Here is an 18,067-nt window from a genome sequence, read left to right as displayed (position 1 = left end):
GCAATTCCCGCCCCAGGGTGGGCGGGGCCGTCTGGCCATGATTGGTCAGCCCCGTCCGTGCGCAGTGACGTTGAGTCCGGACGGGAAGTGTCCAAGAGGAGCGCGGGAGCTGAGAAGTGGAGGGTCAGGTGCGTCCCGGAAAGGCCTCGCGCGGACCGTTCTGTGGCCGGTGCTCCTCAGGCTGCTTCCCGCGAGGGTCCGGCCCTCGCCACCCGCCAACCCGGGGTGCCTTCGCAGCCTGCCCAGGACCGGGTGAGCGTCCGAGTGGGACCGCTGGGAGTGCGCGCGCGCCTCGTGGGAGGAGGTGACCCTGTGCTCGTGGCCCCGGGAGGCGAGCGGGAGGAATGTGTTCTCGGTGTCCCTAAGGCTCCGGGGACGCGCCCTCGTCCCCACCACCCGCCTTCCTAAGCCCTTTGGGTCACTGACCGGACAGATGTTGCTGGGCCTTGTGGCTCCAGGAAACGGGCATGGATTGGTTCTCCCAGCAATTTTATTTGCCTGCTCTTAGTGAAGAGCCGTGCTGAGCGCAGGGGCTGCACAGGTCACTGTGTCCCCAGTCCTTAGAGGTTCCAGGATTCATATTAGAGCTGAAGTGAACGCAGCCCCCGAGGAGAGGACCTCCTTCTGGAAGGCAAACAGATAATTACTGCAGGGTGTGGTAGGTGCTCAATTCAGGGTGCACGTGGAAGCCCTTGTAAGGAGTGATCGCTTTGAGAAATTGGTCCCTGACCTAAGATTTGAACGAAGAGGTGAAGAATTACAAAACCAAAACCTATGAATTCCCTAGCCACTGCCAGTGAGCCTCTACAACCGCAGTAAACCTTTCCCTTTTCCAGGTACGTAGTTGCATATTCTTGAAAAGAAATGGAACACACAGCACTGTATGGGTTCTTTTATTTATTAGGTTCCTGGTTTCAGAGAAGATGACAGAGGAACTGGATCTCCCGGGACAGGACTCTGATGCGGGGAGTGAGGAGGTGGTCCTGACCCCTGCAGAGCTCATTGACAGGCTGGAACAGGTAAGCAGTCCAAACAGAATCCCCCTGCTCCAAGCTCAGCCTTTTTATTTAGTCCAGCTGTGCAAATGTCAGGAATCAGGAAATGTGATGGAACTCTAGGCTTATTTCAAGAGAAGAGAGACCGCCATCTTACCATCTACACAGAAATAGGAAGTAGGGGGACAGCCGGATAGAAACCTCATAATGGCAGACACAAAATTCTCAAGTGGGGCCAGAGAGGGTCAGCTTTGGGGACATTTACGAGAACAGCTCACAGAGCAAAGGATCTGCTTGGTATTTGTGGGGACCGCAGAAGTGCTTGGTAGAGACTTGTAAGGTCTAGAAAGTGCTGAAACACCTTCTTTAGGAGAAAACTGGTCTTTTTTATTTTTTTAAGTTTATTTATTTTTATTTTGGGCTGCATTGGGTCTTTGTTGCTGCGCGCGGGCTTCCTCTAGTTGCGGCACGAGGGCTTCTCATTACAGTGGCTTCTCTTGTTGTGGAGCACGGGCTCTAAGCGCGTGGGCTTCAGTAGTTGTGGCATGTGGGCTCTAGAGCGCAGGCTCAGTAGTTGTGGTACATAGGCATAGTTGCTCCGCGACATGTGGGATCCTCCCGGAGCAGGGCTTGAACCCGTATCCCCTGCATTGGCAGGCAGGTTCTTAACCACTGTGCCACCGGGGAAGCCCGAGAAAACTGGTCTTATTCTTCCTTTTCCTCCAAATACTTCCTTTTGTCCACCGTTCTGTATGTTTCCACTGCTTACCTCAAACCACTTCTGGGCTGTTTCTCCTTTTAGTCATAATCACTGTGGCTTATTGAGTGTTTCTTGTGTGCCAGGGCTCTTCACAATTGTTGTCTGAGGAGACCTTGGTAGTTTTGGAGTTCAGACTACCTGTGTTTAAATCCCTGCATGTCACTCGTTTTTTTTTTTTTTTAATTTTTTAATTAAAAAAAAATTTTTTTGGCTGCGGTGGGTCTTCATTGCTGCACGTGGGCTTTCTCTAGTTGCGGCGAGTGGGGGCTACTCTTTGTTTTGGTGTGCGGGCTTCTCATTGCTGTGGCTTCTCTTATTGTGGAGCACAGGCTCTAGGCGCACGGGCTTCAGTAGTTGCAGCGTGCAGGCTCATTAGCTGTGGCACGTGGGCTTCGGTAGTTGTGGCACACGGGCTTAGTTGCTCCATGGTATGTGGGATCTTCCCGGACCAGGGCTCGAACCCGTGTCCCCTGCATTGGCAGGCGGATTCTTAACCACTGCGCCACCAGGGAAGTCCCCACTCGTCTGTTTTACAACTTAGGCAGGTTGTATAGCTTGTCTCTAGCACTTCCTTGACTGTCAGTGGAGGTAATAATAGTGGCTGCTTCACAGAGCTCTTGTGAGGATGAAATGGGGTATTATGTGTGAAGAGCTCAGAGTGTTGTCTGACGTGTGCTGAGCGCTCACTGAATGTTAGGTGCAAGTGGTCATAATCAGTACAACAATGCCCTGAGGCAAGCACTTTTGTCATCTCCATTTTACAGATGAGGAAACTGAAGCTTAGAGGTTAGAGGTGTAAAGTAACTTGCCAAGGTCACACAAGGACAGCAGAGCCAGGATGTGAACCAGGTCTCTTTGATTTACTACACCTGCTGCCTTATTCTTCTCCCTCTCACCGCCCCTTTCCAGAGCTCTCTCGTGTTTGTTACTTTAGGATTCTTCATTCTTTCCTACCGTTACATGCCATCGTGAGTGATAAAACCCAAGGAAGTTCATTTAAAATTTATGTCTCAGACCTTTTTAAGAATCTGGTGAAAACTCTGGCCCTCCCTCCCAGAATAATGCACATATACACCCATGCAGAACTTTGCATGTAATTTCAGGAGATTCACAGACACCCTGAAAATTTAAAACCCAATGAGATATCACTTATACCCATCAGAGTGGTAGAAATGAAAAAGGTGAACAGTATAGTGTTGGCAAGGATGTAGAGGATTTAGCACACGTATACCACGGTGTGTGTGTAACCTGGTACAGTCACTTTAAAAAATGAACGTTATTTTCTGGTCAGGTTAAAGAAGGCACACGTGTCTTGTGGCCGAATTATTCTACTCCTGGGTGCATACCTAGAGTACGGCATATACACATAACGAGGGAGAAAAACAGCAGTAAAATGAGTGAAAGCTCCTGCCACAGCATGGACACCTGTCAGGAGCATCACACAGAAGAACAAAAGATAAGTTGCTGAAGAAACCGTCTGTGTACCGTTCAAACCCTTGCAAAGCTGTCGTCCAGGGCCGAGCTTGCCAACTTGGTGGTGCTGCACATGCTGAGGCTCTGCAAAGGCTCAGATGCTGACCCTCACCCTCCAGGTCAGCCGGGCCCAGACTGCTGGCATCTTCTGGGTGTCCTCAGGGCTCCCTGGGAGGGAGCCCAAGGAGGGTGGGGTCTGGCGGCCTTGGCAGGGGGTGAGCAGGAGTCACGCCTGCGGCCTGATGCTCTCCTGCCCGGAGGGCAGCCACCGCCTGGACAGCTGCCGTGTAGCATGGCCTCGGGGCCGGCCTGACAGGCCACTGATGAGCACAGCTCTGGGAGCATACGTAGGATACTCTTGAATGCTGGTAAAAATACGATTTAAAACTTGATACCTAAAATGCAAAGTTTCTCATTTTAATGGTCGTATTAGTTTGCTAAGGCTGCCTAACAAAGTGCCACAGGCTGGGTGGCTTTGCTGACAGAAATTTATCTTCTCAGTTCTGGAGGCTCTTCTATCTGAGAGGAGATCAAGGTGCTGACACGGTCTCCTCTGAGGCCTCTCTCCTGGACCTGGAGACGGCCGTCTTCTGTGTCCTCATGTGCTCTGTCCTCTCTGTAGATAATTTCCCATAGAGAGTGAATGTACATAAAGGAAAGAAGGTACCAGCAACTGAGCCTTGGGAAACTCCGTGTCTGTGTCCTCTTCTTCTCCTGCAAGGACACCAGCCGTATTGGATTAAGGCCCACCTAATGACCACCTTTCAACCTAACTACCTCGTTAAAAGACTGCATCTCCAAATCCAGTCACATTCTGAGGTGCTAGGAGTTAGGGCTCTAACATACAAATCGGCAGGTGGAGGCGGCACAGTTTCACCCGTAACAGTGATAAACAGGCTGTTGTTAAACTTTTTTTGATGCAGTCATTTCAAACAGAGAACTTGATTATTTTTAAAAAGACTGTGAACTTAAATACAAGTTTCTCACTAAAAATTTTGAAAAGATTTTATTTGAGCATTTTGTACTAATATAAACTTTGCCCTACTGTTACATGTTTTATTACCATGATTTCATACTGTAAATGAGAACTCTCCCCCAAATCTACTCCATTTTACCCAGTATGCCATACAAGTGCTGTCATTTCTTGGAGTGCCCTGTCATGGAAAGGTTGGTAAGCACCACGGAGAGATAAAAACAGAAGTAATGAAACTACAGAAAATTAATCACTAAATTCAGGCTAATGATCACCTCTGAGGAGGGAGGGGACACAAGGGGACTTGTAAAATGATGATGATACTCTTTAATGAAGCTATGTGCACATAGGTGTTTATCAGTATTCTTCATGTTATTATGTATTTCATAAATATTTTTGTACCTATTCAGTATTTAATAAAGTCAGGTAAAAAGAAAACCTGGACTTCCCTGGTGGCACAGTGGTTAAGAATCTGCCTGCCAATGCAGGGGACACGGGTTCGAGCCCTGGTCTGGGAACTAAGATCCCACATGCCGCAGAGCAACTAAGCCTGTGTGCCACAACTACTGAGCTTGCGCTCTAGAGCCCATGAGCCACAACTACTGAAGCCTGCGCGCCCAGAGCCCGTGCTCCGCAACAACAGAAGCCACCGCAATGAGAAGCCCACGCACTGCAACAAAGAGTAGCCCTGCTTGCCGCAACTAGAGGAAGCCCGTGTGCAGCAACAAAGACCCAATGCAGCCAAAAATAAATAAAATAAATAAATTTATATATAAAAAAAGAAAATCTCCTGCTTTATAAGTTCTCTATGACAGTTTGATCTTTTCTCATTCATTATGCTACTTGAAAAGACAGATTGTCTTTCTGATTAATTTTATATGTCTGCAACACTTCAGAAGCTTGAGCACCTGAAAAAAAATTTTATGATAGTAGCAATACTGGTATTTAATAATGCGTCTGAATGGTGGTAATTGAAGAAGCAGACACTTAAGTGTGTCAAAATGAATAACTGGAGCGTGCTTGGCCTGTAACTCTGAGCTATTCTAGAACTCAATTTCCTGTGATTGAAAGATACGTACAGCTTCCTCAGTCCCCAGTGGATACTTCAGTTCCCTAAGCCTTGGTAATTTCTGAAACATACCAAGCATCTGGGCCTAAGTCATAAATTAGGGATTTAACGTCTTATTCCAAAAACTGCTTAATAGATAAATCTCCATTTCCTTTGTGATCCTTTGTACTCTTGGGAAGTTAGTAAATAACGTAATCTGTGTTTTCTCATCAGCAAGGTAAGGATAACTGTATCCATTTCATCTCAGTTATGATAGTGATGAATGAAAAAAATTATAAAGTGCTCTGAGCTGAATGGGAGGGCGCTGGTGCCCCCTGGTGGGCAATAGCAGATACAGACACTGGTGCCCGGTGACAGGTACCGAGTGGACACCAGGTAGGGTTCCTCTCAGCCATAGGTGTACTGACAACACAGCCTTTCCACTAAAGGAAATAAAAAAGCCATCATTAAACATAGCTTGTCTTCAAAGCATTTCCAGTATTTCCAACCGGTAGACAGTTTCTTTGCTGAGGCAGCTGTGATTTTAGGGGTGAGTACTGACTCCTAGGGTTATTTTGCTCCATTGTGAGTAATGCCCCTTTGTGCGTTTTTCGGGCATTGTTTTTTTAGGCCTGGATGAATGAAAAGTTTGCCCCTGAGCTGCTGGAAAACAAGTCGGAAATCGTAGAATGTGTCATGGAGCAGCTGCAGCACATGGTAAGAGGTGCCCCCTCAGCGTTCAGAGGAGGGCAGCTTAGAAGGTGTGTCGGCACAGTGAGAGGCCGTAGGCTGAAAGCAAATCTGTTCCGTTGGGCCCAGCCTAGTTTGGGTTTTTTTTTTATTTTTTAATGTTGAATTAATTACCTACATTTACAAAGCCTGGGAGCTCCTATGAACATCTGGATGTCAGCTTCTAAAAACCTGTCCTCAGCATTCCTGCATTTGTACGCGAGAACAGCTGACCAGAGCAGGGTAGGGACCGCCCCTTCCAGTGTGCTCCCCAGGCCCCCAGCTCCTGGCTGCCCACCTTTCTCAGGTACCTTACCTGCCTGGCCCCGAAGCCTCTGAGTGTGTGGCCCTTGCCTTAGATGAGCCAGGCTTTAGTCACTGTCAGCCTCAGGGTGGCTTTGAAACGTTGGTATTTTACAGTTTCTCAGCTGGTGTTTTAACTACTTCCAAGACCCTTTAGACATTTCTTCTGTCTGCTGCTTCCTTCACACTCGGGCTGGGGTTCTTCTGGGGCCTTCTGACCAGCCAGATTCAGATTCTATTCAAGTGGTCATTTTCTAAAAGTAAACGAGTGCTGTCTGCACTTTATGTCGTGAGACTATGGTCATGTATTGTTTGTGTAGTTAAGAAATTAGAAGGAAATGAGAGCCCTTAAACGATGAGTTTTTTGTTCTCCTCTGACCTAAATGTAGCCTGTGTGACTCCTTAATGTGGCCAGCGATGATGGGCTGTGCGCTGATTGAACAAATAAGGTCCTTAGTCTTTGACTCTCATGTTTTTTACAAACTTCGTTTTCTCTGTTAACAGGAAGAAAATCTCAGGAGGGCCAAGAAGGGGGACCTGAAGGTCAGCATCCATCAGATGGAGATGGAGAGGATCCGCTTCGTCCTGAGCAGCTACCTGCGGTGTCGGCTCATGAAGGTCGGGGGGCAGGGGGCAGCTGTCGTGTGGACTGAGGGTCCTGGGAGGAGCGGGAGGGTCCAGGGCCTGCAGGTGGTGCTGAGGCCCCACGTCAGGGGAGCCAGAGTCGGGAGGGCGGGACTGTTCTGGAGAAGCATCGACGGCACGGTTGTCTCCCACCTCCAGGGACACTGTTAGTCTGTCTGCTGCGCGAACGGCCCCCCCCCCCCCCCAGAGTGACCGTCGGGCGGTGCTGAGCGTGGAGGTATTGGCAGTGGATGAACAGGGAATACTGACCAGAGGGGACCTGGTTTTAAGAACTGTTTTGCATCTGTCGTTAAGTCAATGTCAAATGGACCATGCTAGTGACATTCAGCTATATCTCTATGGCCGTCTAACTTATAAAAATGAAACGGCAACACATGCTTATTTTCAATGACGTCTGTTTTAACCCTGGAAGTTCTTACCTCCTTGAAGTTTCTTCTCATTTGGTTCCACTTGTCCTCTTAGTTGTTACAAAGCAAATATGCTTGATTCTTGAACACCATGGGTGTGAACTGCGTGGGTCCATTGATACGTGGAATTTTTTCATTATTTGCTGTAAAGTGATCCGAGGTTGGTTGAATCCAGGTGCAGAACCAGGAATGCGGAGGGCCGACTGTAAGGCAGGGGGAGGGGAGGGCTGCTGGCACACTCAAGCCCCGAGTTGTTCAAGGGCCAGCCGTACCCTCTACCATGTGGACGCGCCTCAGATACTGAAGACAGCTCAGAAGGCTCTCGAGAGTCCTCTCAGCTAAACATTTCAGCCGTTTATTTCCATTTACTCTCCTGGTCTCTTCCCTTAAAAGGTTTATCAGTATCCTTCTTAAATTATCCCACCTACAATGGAACAGAGTTCCCGTTGTAGTTTGGTCACTTTTGTGAAAAGCAGGATGATCACTTCCCTTGTGGGTATCAGACTGGTAGTAACGCCACCCAGTGTCATGTAGCGTCTGACGGACACGTCACCCTGGGTTCATTCCGCACTCGCCATGAGCACCAACCTCTTTGGAAGTTTTTAAGCTGTTGTTATTATTATTACGCCATCCCGTCACTCCTGTATTTCCATGGCTTGATTTTTGACCCCTCAGTGTAGGGCTCAGTACTTGTCCCTTTTCAGCTTCTTTTTTTGGGCCATTTCCCTGGTCTCTGGATCCCAGTCTTGTCACCTAGCCTATTAGTTATTTCAGCAAGTTTGATGAGTGTGTCATCAGAGATCTTATCTGGTTCTTTAGTAGGACTGGGCCAGTGATCGATGTCCCGCCAGAGCCTTCCCCGCCGATGGGCGTCTGTCAGTTGAATCTGTGTTCTTCTTTCACTCATTTATGCGTCTCCTAGTCTGTGCTGTCACCCAGCACCCCTGCTACAGCTTGTCCCCAAGGACGTTAAAGACATCATCACGCATTTTGAAAAGTTTGAGACGCGCTACGCCTCTCCCCACCCTCAGCTGCCAGGCCGCTCAGTTTTTTGAGGCGTGTGGTGAGGTGAATGCTCTTCACGCGCACCGCTACTTTCCTTTGAGTTCACAGACCGTCTATCTGTAAGGCCATGTACAACATGAAGGACACTGATGTGTGTTGGAAGAGTCTCCTCCTTTGTATTTTTGAAAATCAGGAAATGTGTCTGCCTCTAATCTTTCCCACCTCTTCTGAACTCAGTGACTCTGAGATTCTGAAATGGCATGTATTTTTAGTGCACGAAGTGACACAGTAGCAGCGGTGATCCACATAGGACAGGAGAAGGTGCCTCACACACTCAAACTCCGTACAGACGAGAATTTAGTTCATCCTGGAACACAGTGCGTCCGAGCCGGGAGACCTCACCGCTTTAAGGATAAGTGCTGCCTTCTCTGGGCCTTCAGCTCCTCCTTGCCATCATCGTGGTCCTGCTCGCAGAGAGCGTTTCCCTGGCGGAGGTGATCGTGAGAGCTTTGACTGCAAATGAGACTGCCTTTCCTGGTTCCTGACCACACACCTTTCTGTAGCTTTTAGCTTTGTTGTTGTTTTCTGGTAGTTCTTAGCACGCTTCCCAAGCCTCACCTCATTGTGGGTTTTATCCTTGCTGGTTATATTGTTTCTTTTGTTGTTGTTGTTAATTTATAAATTTATTTATTTTTGGCTGTGTTGGGTCTTCGTTGCTGCGCACGGGCTTTCTCTAGTTGCAGCGAGTGGGGGCTACTCTTCATTGCAGTGCACAGGCTTCTTGTTGCAGTGGCACAGGCTCTAGGCGCGTGGGCTCAGTAGTTGTGGTGCGGAGCACAGGCTCTTAAGTGCGTGGGCTCAGTAGTTGTGGCACGTAGGCCCAGTAGTTGTGGCTCGCAGGCTCAGTAGTTGTGGCGCATGGGCTCAGTAGTTGTGGCTCGCGGGCTCTAGAGCGCAGGCTCAGTAGTTGTGGTGCACGGGCTTAGTTGCTCCATGGCATGTGAGATCTTCCTGGACCAGGGCTCAAACCCGTGTCCCCTGCATTGGCAGGCGGATTCTTAACCACTGCACCACCAGGGAAGTCCCTGGTTACAGTCTTATAATCGAGCATCACTCTCTGTCTGCTTAAATGTTCTGTGTGTGTCTCTCCAGCCTCTGTATCTGTTTTACTTCACAGGTTGTACAGTTGTGTCTGTACAGTGACATAGAAGTGCTGGGTAACAGCCCCTTCCTTTCTCTTAACTTCCATTTCCAGTTGTCTCACCAGAGTTTCTTTCATGAAAGCCTCTCATCCTTTTTAAACTGTCTTCCTTTTTTGAGCCCTGGCCTTTGCTCCAAATACTCTGAAACCTGCCTTCGTGAAGTCCAGTGTGTAAGTCTTATGATTAGAAAGAGTCTCAACCATGAAAACGTGTCATTTTAAGAGTCACTTTCTAGATTAACCTCGACCTGTTTCAGAAAACGAGCATGTGTGCCACTGGAATCAGACCAGACCTTCGATGACACACTTGATTGAACTTGCTGATGGCAAAAAGCGTTGACAGGTGTTTCCTGTCCCCACAGATAGAGAGGTTTTTCCCTCACGTCCTTGAAAAGGAGAGAACACGCCGTGAGGGGGAGCCTTCCAGCCTTTCTCCGGAAGAGTTTGCCTTCGCCAGAGAGTGAGTAAGCAGCGAGCGTGGGACCCGCCTTTATTTCCCTGGCTTCCCAGTGTGAGTTTGGTGGTTGTGTCCCTGAGGCCAACCGCAGGGCCACTGCTGTTGGTCTTATAGCCCTGGTGGCTCCGGGGCGTGTCGTCACTGCGATGTGGGTTTGTGTGTTTCAGGTACATGGCTAACACAGAGACCTACCTAAAGAACGTTGCCTTAAAGCACATGCCTCCTAATTTACAGAAGGTGGACCTCTTGAGGGCAGGTGAGCAGAACATTCTCCTTTCGGACATCCCGAGGGGCCGTAGTTTACACCCCACGTATCTGCAGGTGTCTTAGAATAGCATCTTCATCTCCACTCTCTTCTCTCGAACATGGGCAAATAGGTGCATAGATAGATCAGCAGAAAAGAGACAGAGGGGAAGGGTTCTGGGTTAAAAACCAAAAATCGTGAAAAGCAGGCGCCGGGCTAACGAGTTCAGCATCACTTTTGTGTTCTTCCGGTTCAGAGGAAATTCTCGTAGCTGCCACTGTAAGTGCAGACTCACCCTCGTGCGCAGTCACCTCCCGAGGGTCCATGCTGTGCTCGGCTCCTCTGGGCGAGGAAGATGCCGGGGTCTCTGGTCTCCGGGGGCAGCAGCGTTCCCCTCACAGGTTCCAGGCCATGCAGGGCCTGTCTCCTCGGGGGGGACGTTAGCTGGGAGGCTGGGATGCCTACGGGGGTCCCTCAGTGCTCCTGATCTTCGGTTGTGAGCAGCCTCCCGGCTGTGGGAAGGGGAGCAGGACAGACGGCAGGGAGGCGCCGGGGGGGGGAAGTACGGCCATCTCCTCTGCCTCTCGCCCCCTTGCTCGGTCCCCTGAAAGTCTGCCGAGCCACGGCGGGGGGAGCCCTGGTGGTAACCCCTAACCTTGGGTCAGCCAGCAGGCCCCCTGGCCTGTGGCCTCCAGTCCTCCTCCCCGGCCTTTCCCAGCTCGCCGTGTCCACGCAGGACCTCACGGGGGCCTGGAGTCCACAGGTTCCCAAGCTGAGTTCACGACAGCCGAGCCCTGAGCGTCCCTCGCCGACCCAGCCTGGGGGTTGCGCCCTGAGCCCTGCCGCTGGCGGGGGACTTAGCCCCGGCTGTCACAGCTAAGTACCACTGACAGGACGGGGGCGCCTGACCAGCCGGCATGGATCTTCTCACAGATGTGGAGGCCAGAGTCCATGGTCAGGTGCTGACAGTGTTGGTTTCCCCGAGTCTCTCTCCTTGGCTTGCAGGCGGCCGCCCCCTGCACACGCACCCTGCTGTCTGTCCCTCTTCTCAGCAGGTTGCATCAGGACCCCACCCTGACGGCTTCATTTTGCCTCTTTAGAGGTCTGGCCTCCAAATCCATTCCCGTCCTGAAGTACTGGGGTTCGGGGCTTCAGCGTGTCATCGTGGAGGGGACACGAGGAGCAAGCCCACCGCGTGCCGGGCTTGTGGAACTCTGAACTGGTCGTTTTGGTGAACTGCCTGAGGGACACAGGAGGCCCAGTCCGTGTCCAGTTTAGCCTCTTTTGTCTGCACTTACGAGTGGGGCAAGGACCATGTCCCTAATCACTGCCCAGCACCACCTGTCATATCCAGTTGAGCCGGGTCCAGGCCGTTGCCCCAGAGCTGCTTCTACTTGATGCTGGCCAACACCTCCTGACGCTCATGTGTCGCTTGTCCTGGGTCCCTTCCAAGGACCAGAGCTGGGCGCCTAGGGCTGGAGCTGTTTGGGAGCCAGCCTGCCCTCGTGAGATCAGAGCCTTGCTCACGTAGCCCAGATGCCCCCTGGAGCACGGAGACCACAGTGGCAGGGTCGTGGAAGGGCGTTGTAGCCGAGCATCCTTCGAGGGTTTCCTCACATCAGCAGCAGCCCAGTGGGCCCAGCTGACCCTGCTGAAGTTGGTGTCTCTGGCAGGCCCAGAACCCCCGAGCAGCCCAGGGGACCCTCCCTGGACCTTTGTGGTCAGTTATCCTGACCCCCCTCCCGTAGACAGGGAACCGAGGGCAGCCCCACACCTGAGCTGGGCTCTGAACACTGAGTTGTCCGGTGGGTTCTCCGGACCCCGCAGGTGATGGGGTCCTCTTGGCACAAACGGAGCCGGAGGCAGGGAAGGGCTGGAGAGCTGCCAGCGCGGGGCACTTCGTGGTGAAGTGCTGGCTGGTGGTAGAGAGGGAGGGATGCTTACAGCGCGCAGCCCGTATTCACCTCCCTGACGTTCAAGGCCATCGCCGTGTGACCCAGCCTCCCTAACATCCAGTCCTCCCACCCTTTATACAGACATACTTTCTGGCCCGATTCACACACTCTGTCCTCCTAAGACGTCACGCGTGTTTCTCCCATGGCCCTCGCTCTTCCTCCCAGGCACCCTGCAGATCTTAGGGCCTCATCACTTGTCAAATGAGCGGGTGCCGTGTGAAACCTTGAGGGAAGCGTGCTGTTTCTAGAAGGAGCCAGATCCCTCCTCAGGTCCCTGCCCCCGAGAGGCTTTTACATCAGGGCTCCCTTTGTGCCTGAGGCAGTTAATCCCAGCAGCTTCTCCATCCCGATCTTGTCAGCTGAGCATTTTCTGATCACACTATCGTCCTCCTGGCAGTTCCCAAACCAGATCTGGATTCATATGTGTTTCTGAGGGTGAAAGAGCGACAAGAAAACATACTGGTAGAACCGGAAACAGATGAGCAGAGGTGAGTGGCGTTTGCGTTGTGCATGGTGGGAAGCGTTCCTCCCCATGGGGCTGCAGCCGAGCTCCGCGGGTACATTGTTTTCTCTTCCAGGGACTATGTGATCGACCTGGAGGAGGGCTCACAGCACTTGATCCGATACAAAACCATCGCACCCCTGGTCGCTTCTGGAGCCGTACAGCTAATTTAAAACCGGAAGCAACTAACCAAGAGTGAGGACATGGCACGTTGGAGAACGTATTTGGAAACCCCACGTGTCAGCCGGTGCCCGAGGATGGGAACTTTTCCCGGCAGTGCCATGGGTCACTGGGGCATTGAGATCCGCTCGGGGCAGATCCCTCCCTGGCTGCTCCAGCCAGGATCAGCAGGTGGGGTCATCGCTCTGCCGACCCCGCGGCTGGGTAGGGACACGGAAGCGCCCTTCGTGGTGGTGTTTGAACTGAGGAAAGTGAGGCCGAGGGGGTGCATAGAAAGGCCTCGCTGCCTGTGATGAGGGGACTGGTGGGCCCCAACCTGACAGCTGCAGGAGCGCTCCCTCAACCCTCCTGGTAGGAAGAGTGTAAATAGATTAAACCGTGTGGCCGCCCTGTATGGTATGTCACTGACTCGTGTAAACTCAGCTTCTGGAGCCTCTGCTCTCGCACTTAAAGCCAACTTCTGTCGTGCCTAACTGAGCATCACAACCAATAAACTAGTAACTAGGTCTCGGTTTCATGGCAGAAGGAGCCCGTGGGCATTTCCCAGCGTGTAGTCTAGTGAGGTGCATCCTCCCCGTGGCGAACTGCAGCGTCGGGCGGTCTCCCGGGCCAGCCTGCAGGACATGTGCCAGCCTTGACCAGGGCCCCGGGGGCAGAGCAGCAGCAGCTCCCCTACACCGCCACCTCAGCGGCAGGTGCTCCTTTTTAGGCTCTTCACTTTCTCAAGGGGAATAGATGAAATTAACCTCGGTGAGTGGACAGTGTCTCGGTGACACCCGAAGAGGGATGTACACACGTGAATTGTCTTCCCTTGAAACGTGATACAGAGCAACTGCCTTCCAGTCTTTCTTGCTCGATGCAAAGGCAGGTTTTCATCTACATGATGTTGGCTCTTGGAGTAATCAGTGTAATATTGCTGTCATTTCCAAGAGAAATCACTAAGTGAAAGCAAGGAAGGTTTTATTCGTTAATAAAAACGTTTTATATCTCACGCAGTGCTTTGTTTTCTCCAGAGCGTTTTCACCTTCTTCAGCCATTCATTAAATAAATGTGCAGTGAGCACACAGTATGCCGGGCACAGTCCGCCACACTGGGGCTCCAAGCCAGAAGGAGATGGTCACTGACCCTGCTCAGGTGGGAGAAGTGCCTTGAAGAGACTTAGAACGGGGGGCTCACGGGGACTCACCAGCATGACTGGGTGCTCTGAGAGGCTCTCACTGATTTCAGTGAATCTCACTGAATTAGGCTGAGGTCTGAATAACAAGAAGGGGCCAGACACAGAACTCGAAAGGCTTTCCAGGCAGAAAAGGCAGCTTGTGCAAAGGCCCTGAGGCAGAAACGAATTCTACCTGCAGTCGGTGTGGCTAGAAGGCAGTGGGCACAATGCAGAAGGGTGCAGGATTAAGGTCCGAGAGGCAGGCTGGCCCCAGATCACTTAACGGCTTTGTTAGCAAGGACCCCATGGGTCCTCACAGCATCCTGAGAAGCAGGCAGGGCTGGTAATAGGTAAATAGGTGGGAAACAAGGTGGGCAATAAGTCTGAACCCAAGTCTCCTTCCTCAGGGCCACCTTGTGGTCCCATGTCACCGTTGCCTCTGCTGTGGAAAGGAGAGGACCGGGCTGCATCATGTCACCCGCTCCCGCCCTGTTCATGCCGGGTAGCACGGAGGAGTAAGGTCGTCACTGAAGCCACAGAGCTCATTGCTTCATTTCCTAGGTCACCTCTGCAAAGGAAGACTGGTTTAGATAAGCCATTTCGAAATAAAGGGGAAGTTGAATTTCAAAATAAGTGAAGGGAAATGATGTGGTTTAGTGTGACGTCTTTAACATTTTCAATTTGTGGGGAGTATTTTGCTTTATGGTTAAAAACTCATCACTGGAAGCAGGATGGGACATTTACTTCAAACAGTAGCATCATACCTTATCATAAGCTTGTTGCCAGTGAGATTCCTGAGAAATGCTTGCATGTCCATATCTGCAGGTGCAGCAAAAACATGTACCAGCTGTGACCTTGGAGCAAGACCCGCTGTGTTTACTCTGTGCCCAAACATTGAGGCTTCAGTGCCCCCAACCCCATGCACATCCACCTTCCTTCTGTGATGGACTTGAGCTAACCATGAAACTCTCAGAGGGATTGTGAAGTGAGCACATCATACACCAGTACTTCAGATAAATGTTATATGATATCGTTTCTATGTGGAATAAAAAAAATACAAATGAACTTATTTCCAAAACAAATAAATCCACAGACATAGAAAACAAACATGGTTACCAAAGGGGAAAGGGGGAGAGAGGGATAAATTAGGAGTTTGGGATTATTTATTACTATACTATATATTAAATAGATAATCAACAAGGACCTGTGTAGCACAGGGAGCTCTACTCGATATTTTGTAATAACCTGTAAGGGAAGAGAATCTGAAGAGAGTGTACATATATATATGACTGAATCGCTGTGCTGTATACCTGGAACTAACACGATATTGTAAATCAACTACTGTATACTTCAGTTTAAAAAATACTTCACATAGGTCTTCCCTGGTGGCGCAGTGGTTGAGAGTCCGCCTGCCGATGCAGGGGACACGGGTTCGTGCCCCGGTCCGGGAAGATCCCACATGCCGCGGAGTGGCTGGGCCCTTGAGCCATGGCCGCTGAGCCTGTGCGTCCGGAGCCTGTGCTCCGCAGCGGGAGAGGCCACAACAGTGAGAGGCCCGCGTACCGCAAAAAAAAAAAAAAAAAACACCTTCATATAATGTTAAGTAATTTATCATGGGAGGCTAAACATTCCAAATATTTGGAATTGTTCAAAATTGATTTTTTTCTTTTTTGTATTATAGTAAAATACACATAACGTAATTGCCATCTTAACCATTTGTAAGTTCACATTCAGTGGTATTAAATATATTCACCTTGTTGTGCATCCTTCACCACCACCCGTCCCCACGACGCTTCATCTTGTGAAACTGAAACTCTATACCCGCTAAACAATAACTCCCTCCCACCGTCCCTGAAAACCACCATTCTACTTTGTCTTTACGGTTTTGGCAACTCTAAGTACCTCATTAAGTGGAATCATAGTTTGTCTTTTTGTGGCTGGCTTATTTCCCTTAGCATAAGGGAAACCTTGGGAAACCATGGGTTTATCCATGTTGTAGCATATGTCGGAAATTCTTTTTAAGGCTAAATAATATTCCCTTGTACGTATAGACCACCTTTTGCTTATCCATAAATCTGTCAGTGGACACTTGGGTTGCTTCCACATTTCAGCTGTTGTGAATAATGCTGCTGTGAACATGCGTGTGCAGATATCTTCGAGATCCTGCTTTTAAATTTTTTGGCTATGCACCCATAAGTGGCACTCCTGGATCATAATGTAATTCTGTTTTTAATTTTTTGAGGAAACACCACACTCTTCCACAGCAGCTGTACCATTTTACAAGGGCTTCAATTTCTCTACATCCTTGCCTATACCTGTTTGCTATTTTTTTATAGTAACCGTACTAATGAGTGTGAGGTTATATGTCATTATAGTTTTGATTTGCATTTCCCTAATGATTCGGCATCTTTTCCTGTGCTTATTGGCTATTCCTACGTCTTCTTTGGAGAAATGTATATTCAAGTGCTTTGTGCTTTTCTAATCAGGTTGTTTTTATTGTTGATGAGTTTTAGGAGTTCTCTATACATTCTGGATATTAATCCCTTATCAGATATATGATTTGCCAATGCTTTCTCTCATTCTGTGGGTTGCCTTTTTACTCTGTGGATAGTATCTTTTATGCATAAATGTAAAAATTTTTTTCATAAAGTCCAATTTGTTGATGTTTTCTTTTGTCACCTGCACCTTTGGTGTCAAATCCAAGAAATCATTACGAAATCCAATGTCATGAAGTTTTTATCATATGCTTTCTTCCGAGAGTTTTATTTGCTTAGGTCTTAAATAAATTTAAAGACCTAAAGGTCCTTGATTCATTTTGAGTTAATTTTTGTATGTAGTGTTAAGTAAGGGTTCAACTTCATTTTTTTGCATGTGGATATCCAGTTTTCCCAGCACCATTTGTTCAAAAGACTGTCCTTCCCCCACTGAATGGTCTTGGTACCCTTGTCAAAAATAATGTTACCATACATGTGAGGGTTTATTTCTGGGCTTTCTATTCTGTTCCATTGGTCTGTATGTCTGTCTTTATGCCAATACCACACTTTTGATTACTGTAGCTTTGTAGTAAGTTTTGAAATCAGGAAGTGTGTGTGCTCCAGTTTCGTTCCTCTTTTTTTCAAGATTGTTTTGGTTATTGGGGGTCTTTTGAGATTCCATATGAATTTTAGGATGGGTTTTTTCTGTTTTTGCAAAAAAAAGTCACTGGGATTTTTATAGAGATTGCATTGAATCTGTAGGTCTCTTTGGGTAGTACTGACATTTTAGCAATATTAAGTCTTCTGGCCCATGAACATGCAATGTGTTTTCGTTGATTTATGTGTTATTTAATTTCTTTCAGCAGTGTCCTTCAGTTTTCATTGTATAAGTGTTTTACCTCCTCGGTTAAGTTACTTCCTAAGTATTTTGTCTTTTCTGATGCTATTTTAAATGGAACTGTTTTTGTAATTTCATTTTCAGATTGTTCACATATAGAAATGCAATTGGATTTTGTGTGTTGACCTTCTATCCTGCTCCTTTGCTGAATTCATTTATTAGTTCTAACAACTTTTTTGTGGAGTCTTTAGGGTTTTCTACATATAAGATAAACATCATCTGCAAACAGATAATTTTACTTAGTCCTTTCCAATTTGGATACTTTTTATTTATTTTTCTTGCCTAAGTGCTCTGGCTAGAACTTCCAGTACTATGTTGAATAGAAGTGGTAAAGCCGGGCATTCTGATCTTAGAGGAAGAGCTTTCAGTCTTTCACCATCAAATGTGGTGTTTGCTGTGGGTTTTTAAATATGGCTTTTATCATGTAGAGGTAGTTTCCTCTTCCCATTTTGTTGAGTGGTTTTATCATGAAAGTGTTGAATTTTGACAAATGCTTTTTCTGCATCAGTTGAAAAGATTTTGTGTTTTTTCCTTCATTTGCTGATATGACCTATTACATTGATAATTTTCATATGTTGGGCCGTCCTTGCATTCTAAGAATAAATCTCAGTCATGTGTATAATCCTTTTAATATGCTGCTGAAGTCTATTTGCTAGTATTTT

The 18,067-nt window shown here is 48.7% G+C and overlaps 1 protein-coding gene across 2 annotated transcripts; it reads left to right on the top strand.

The window, feature by feature from the left end:
* The first annotated feature begins 80 nt into the window (after positions 1–80).
* On the top strand, positions 81–13,868 carry GINS4 (GINS complex subunit 4). 2 transcript variants are annotated; one of them, XM_067721442.1, is made up of 8 exons: positions 81–252; positions 905–1,019; positions 5,880–5,966; positions 6,786–6,899; positions 9,902–9,999; positions 10,164–10,252; positions 12,593–12,683; positions 12,774–13,868. In XM_067721442.1, exons 2-8 carry the CDS (start codon positions 924–926, stop codon positions 12,868–12,870), a joined length of 672 nt encoding a protein of 223 aa, XP_067577543.1. In that variant the 5' UTR covers positions 81–252; positions 905–923; the 3' UTR covers positions 12,871–13,868. The 2 variants fall into 2 exon arrangements, with proteins under 2 accessions (XP_067577543.1, XP_067577544.1); XM_067721443.1 differs by having other exon boundaries at positions 102–128.
* The last annotated feature ends 4,199 nt before the right edge of the window (positions 13,869–18,067 follow it).

The sequence above is a fragment of the Pseudorca crassidens genome, chromosome 21 (assembly GCF_039906515.1).
Source record: "Pseudorca crassidens isolate mPseCra1 chromosome 21, mPseCra1.hap1, whole genome shotgun sequence".
Lineage (NCBI taxonomy): Eukaryota > Metazoa > Chordata > Mammalia > Artiodactyla > Delphinidae > Pseudorca > Pseudorca crassidens.
This window is presented reverse-complemented; position numbering and strand designations above follow the sequence as displayed.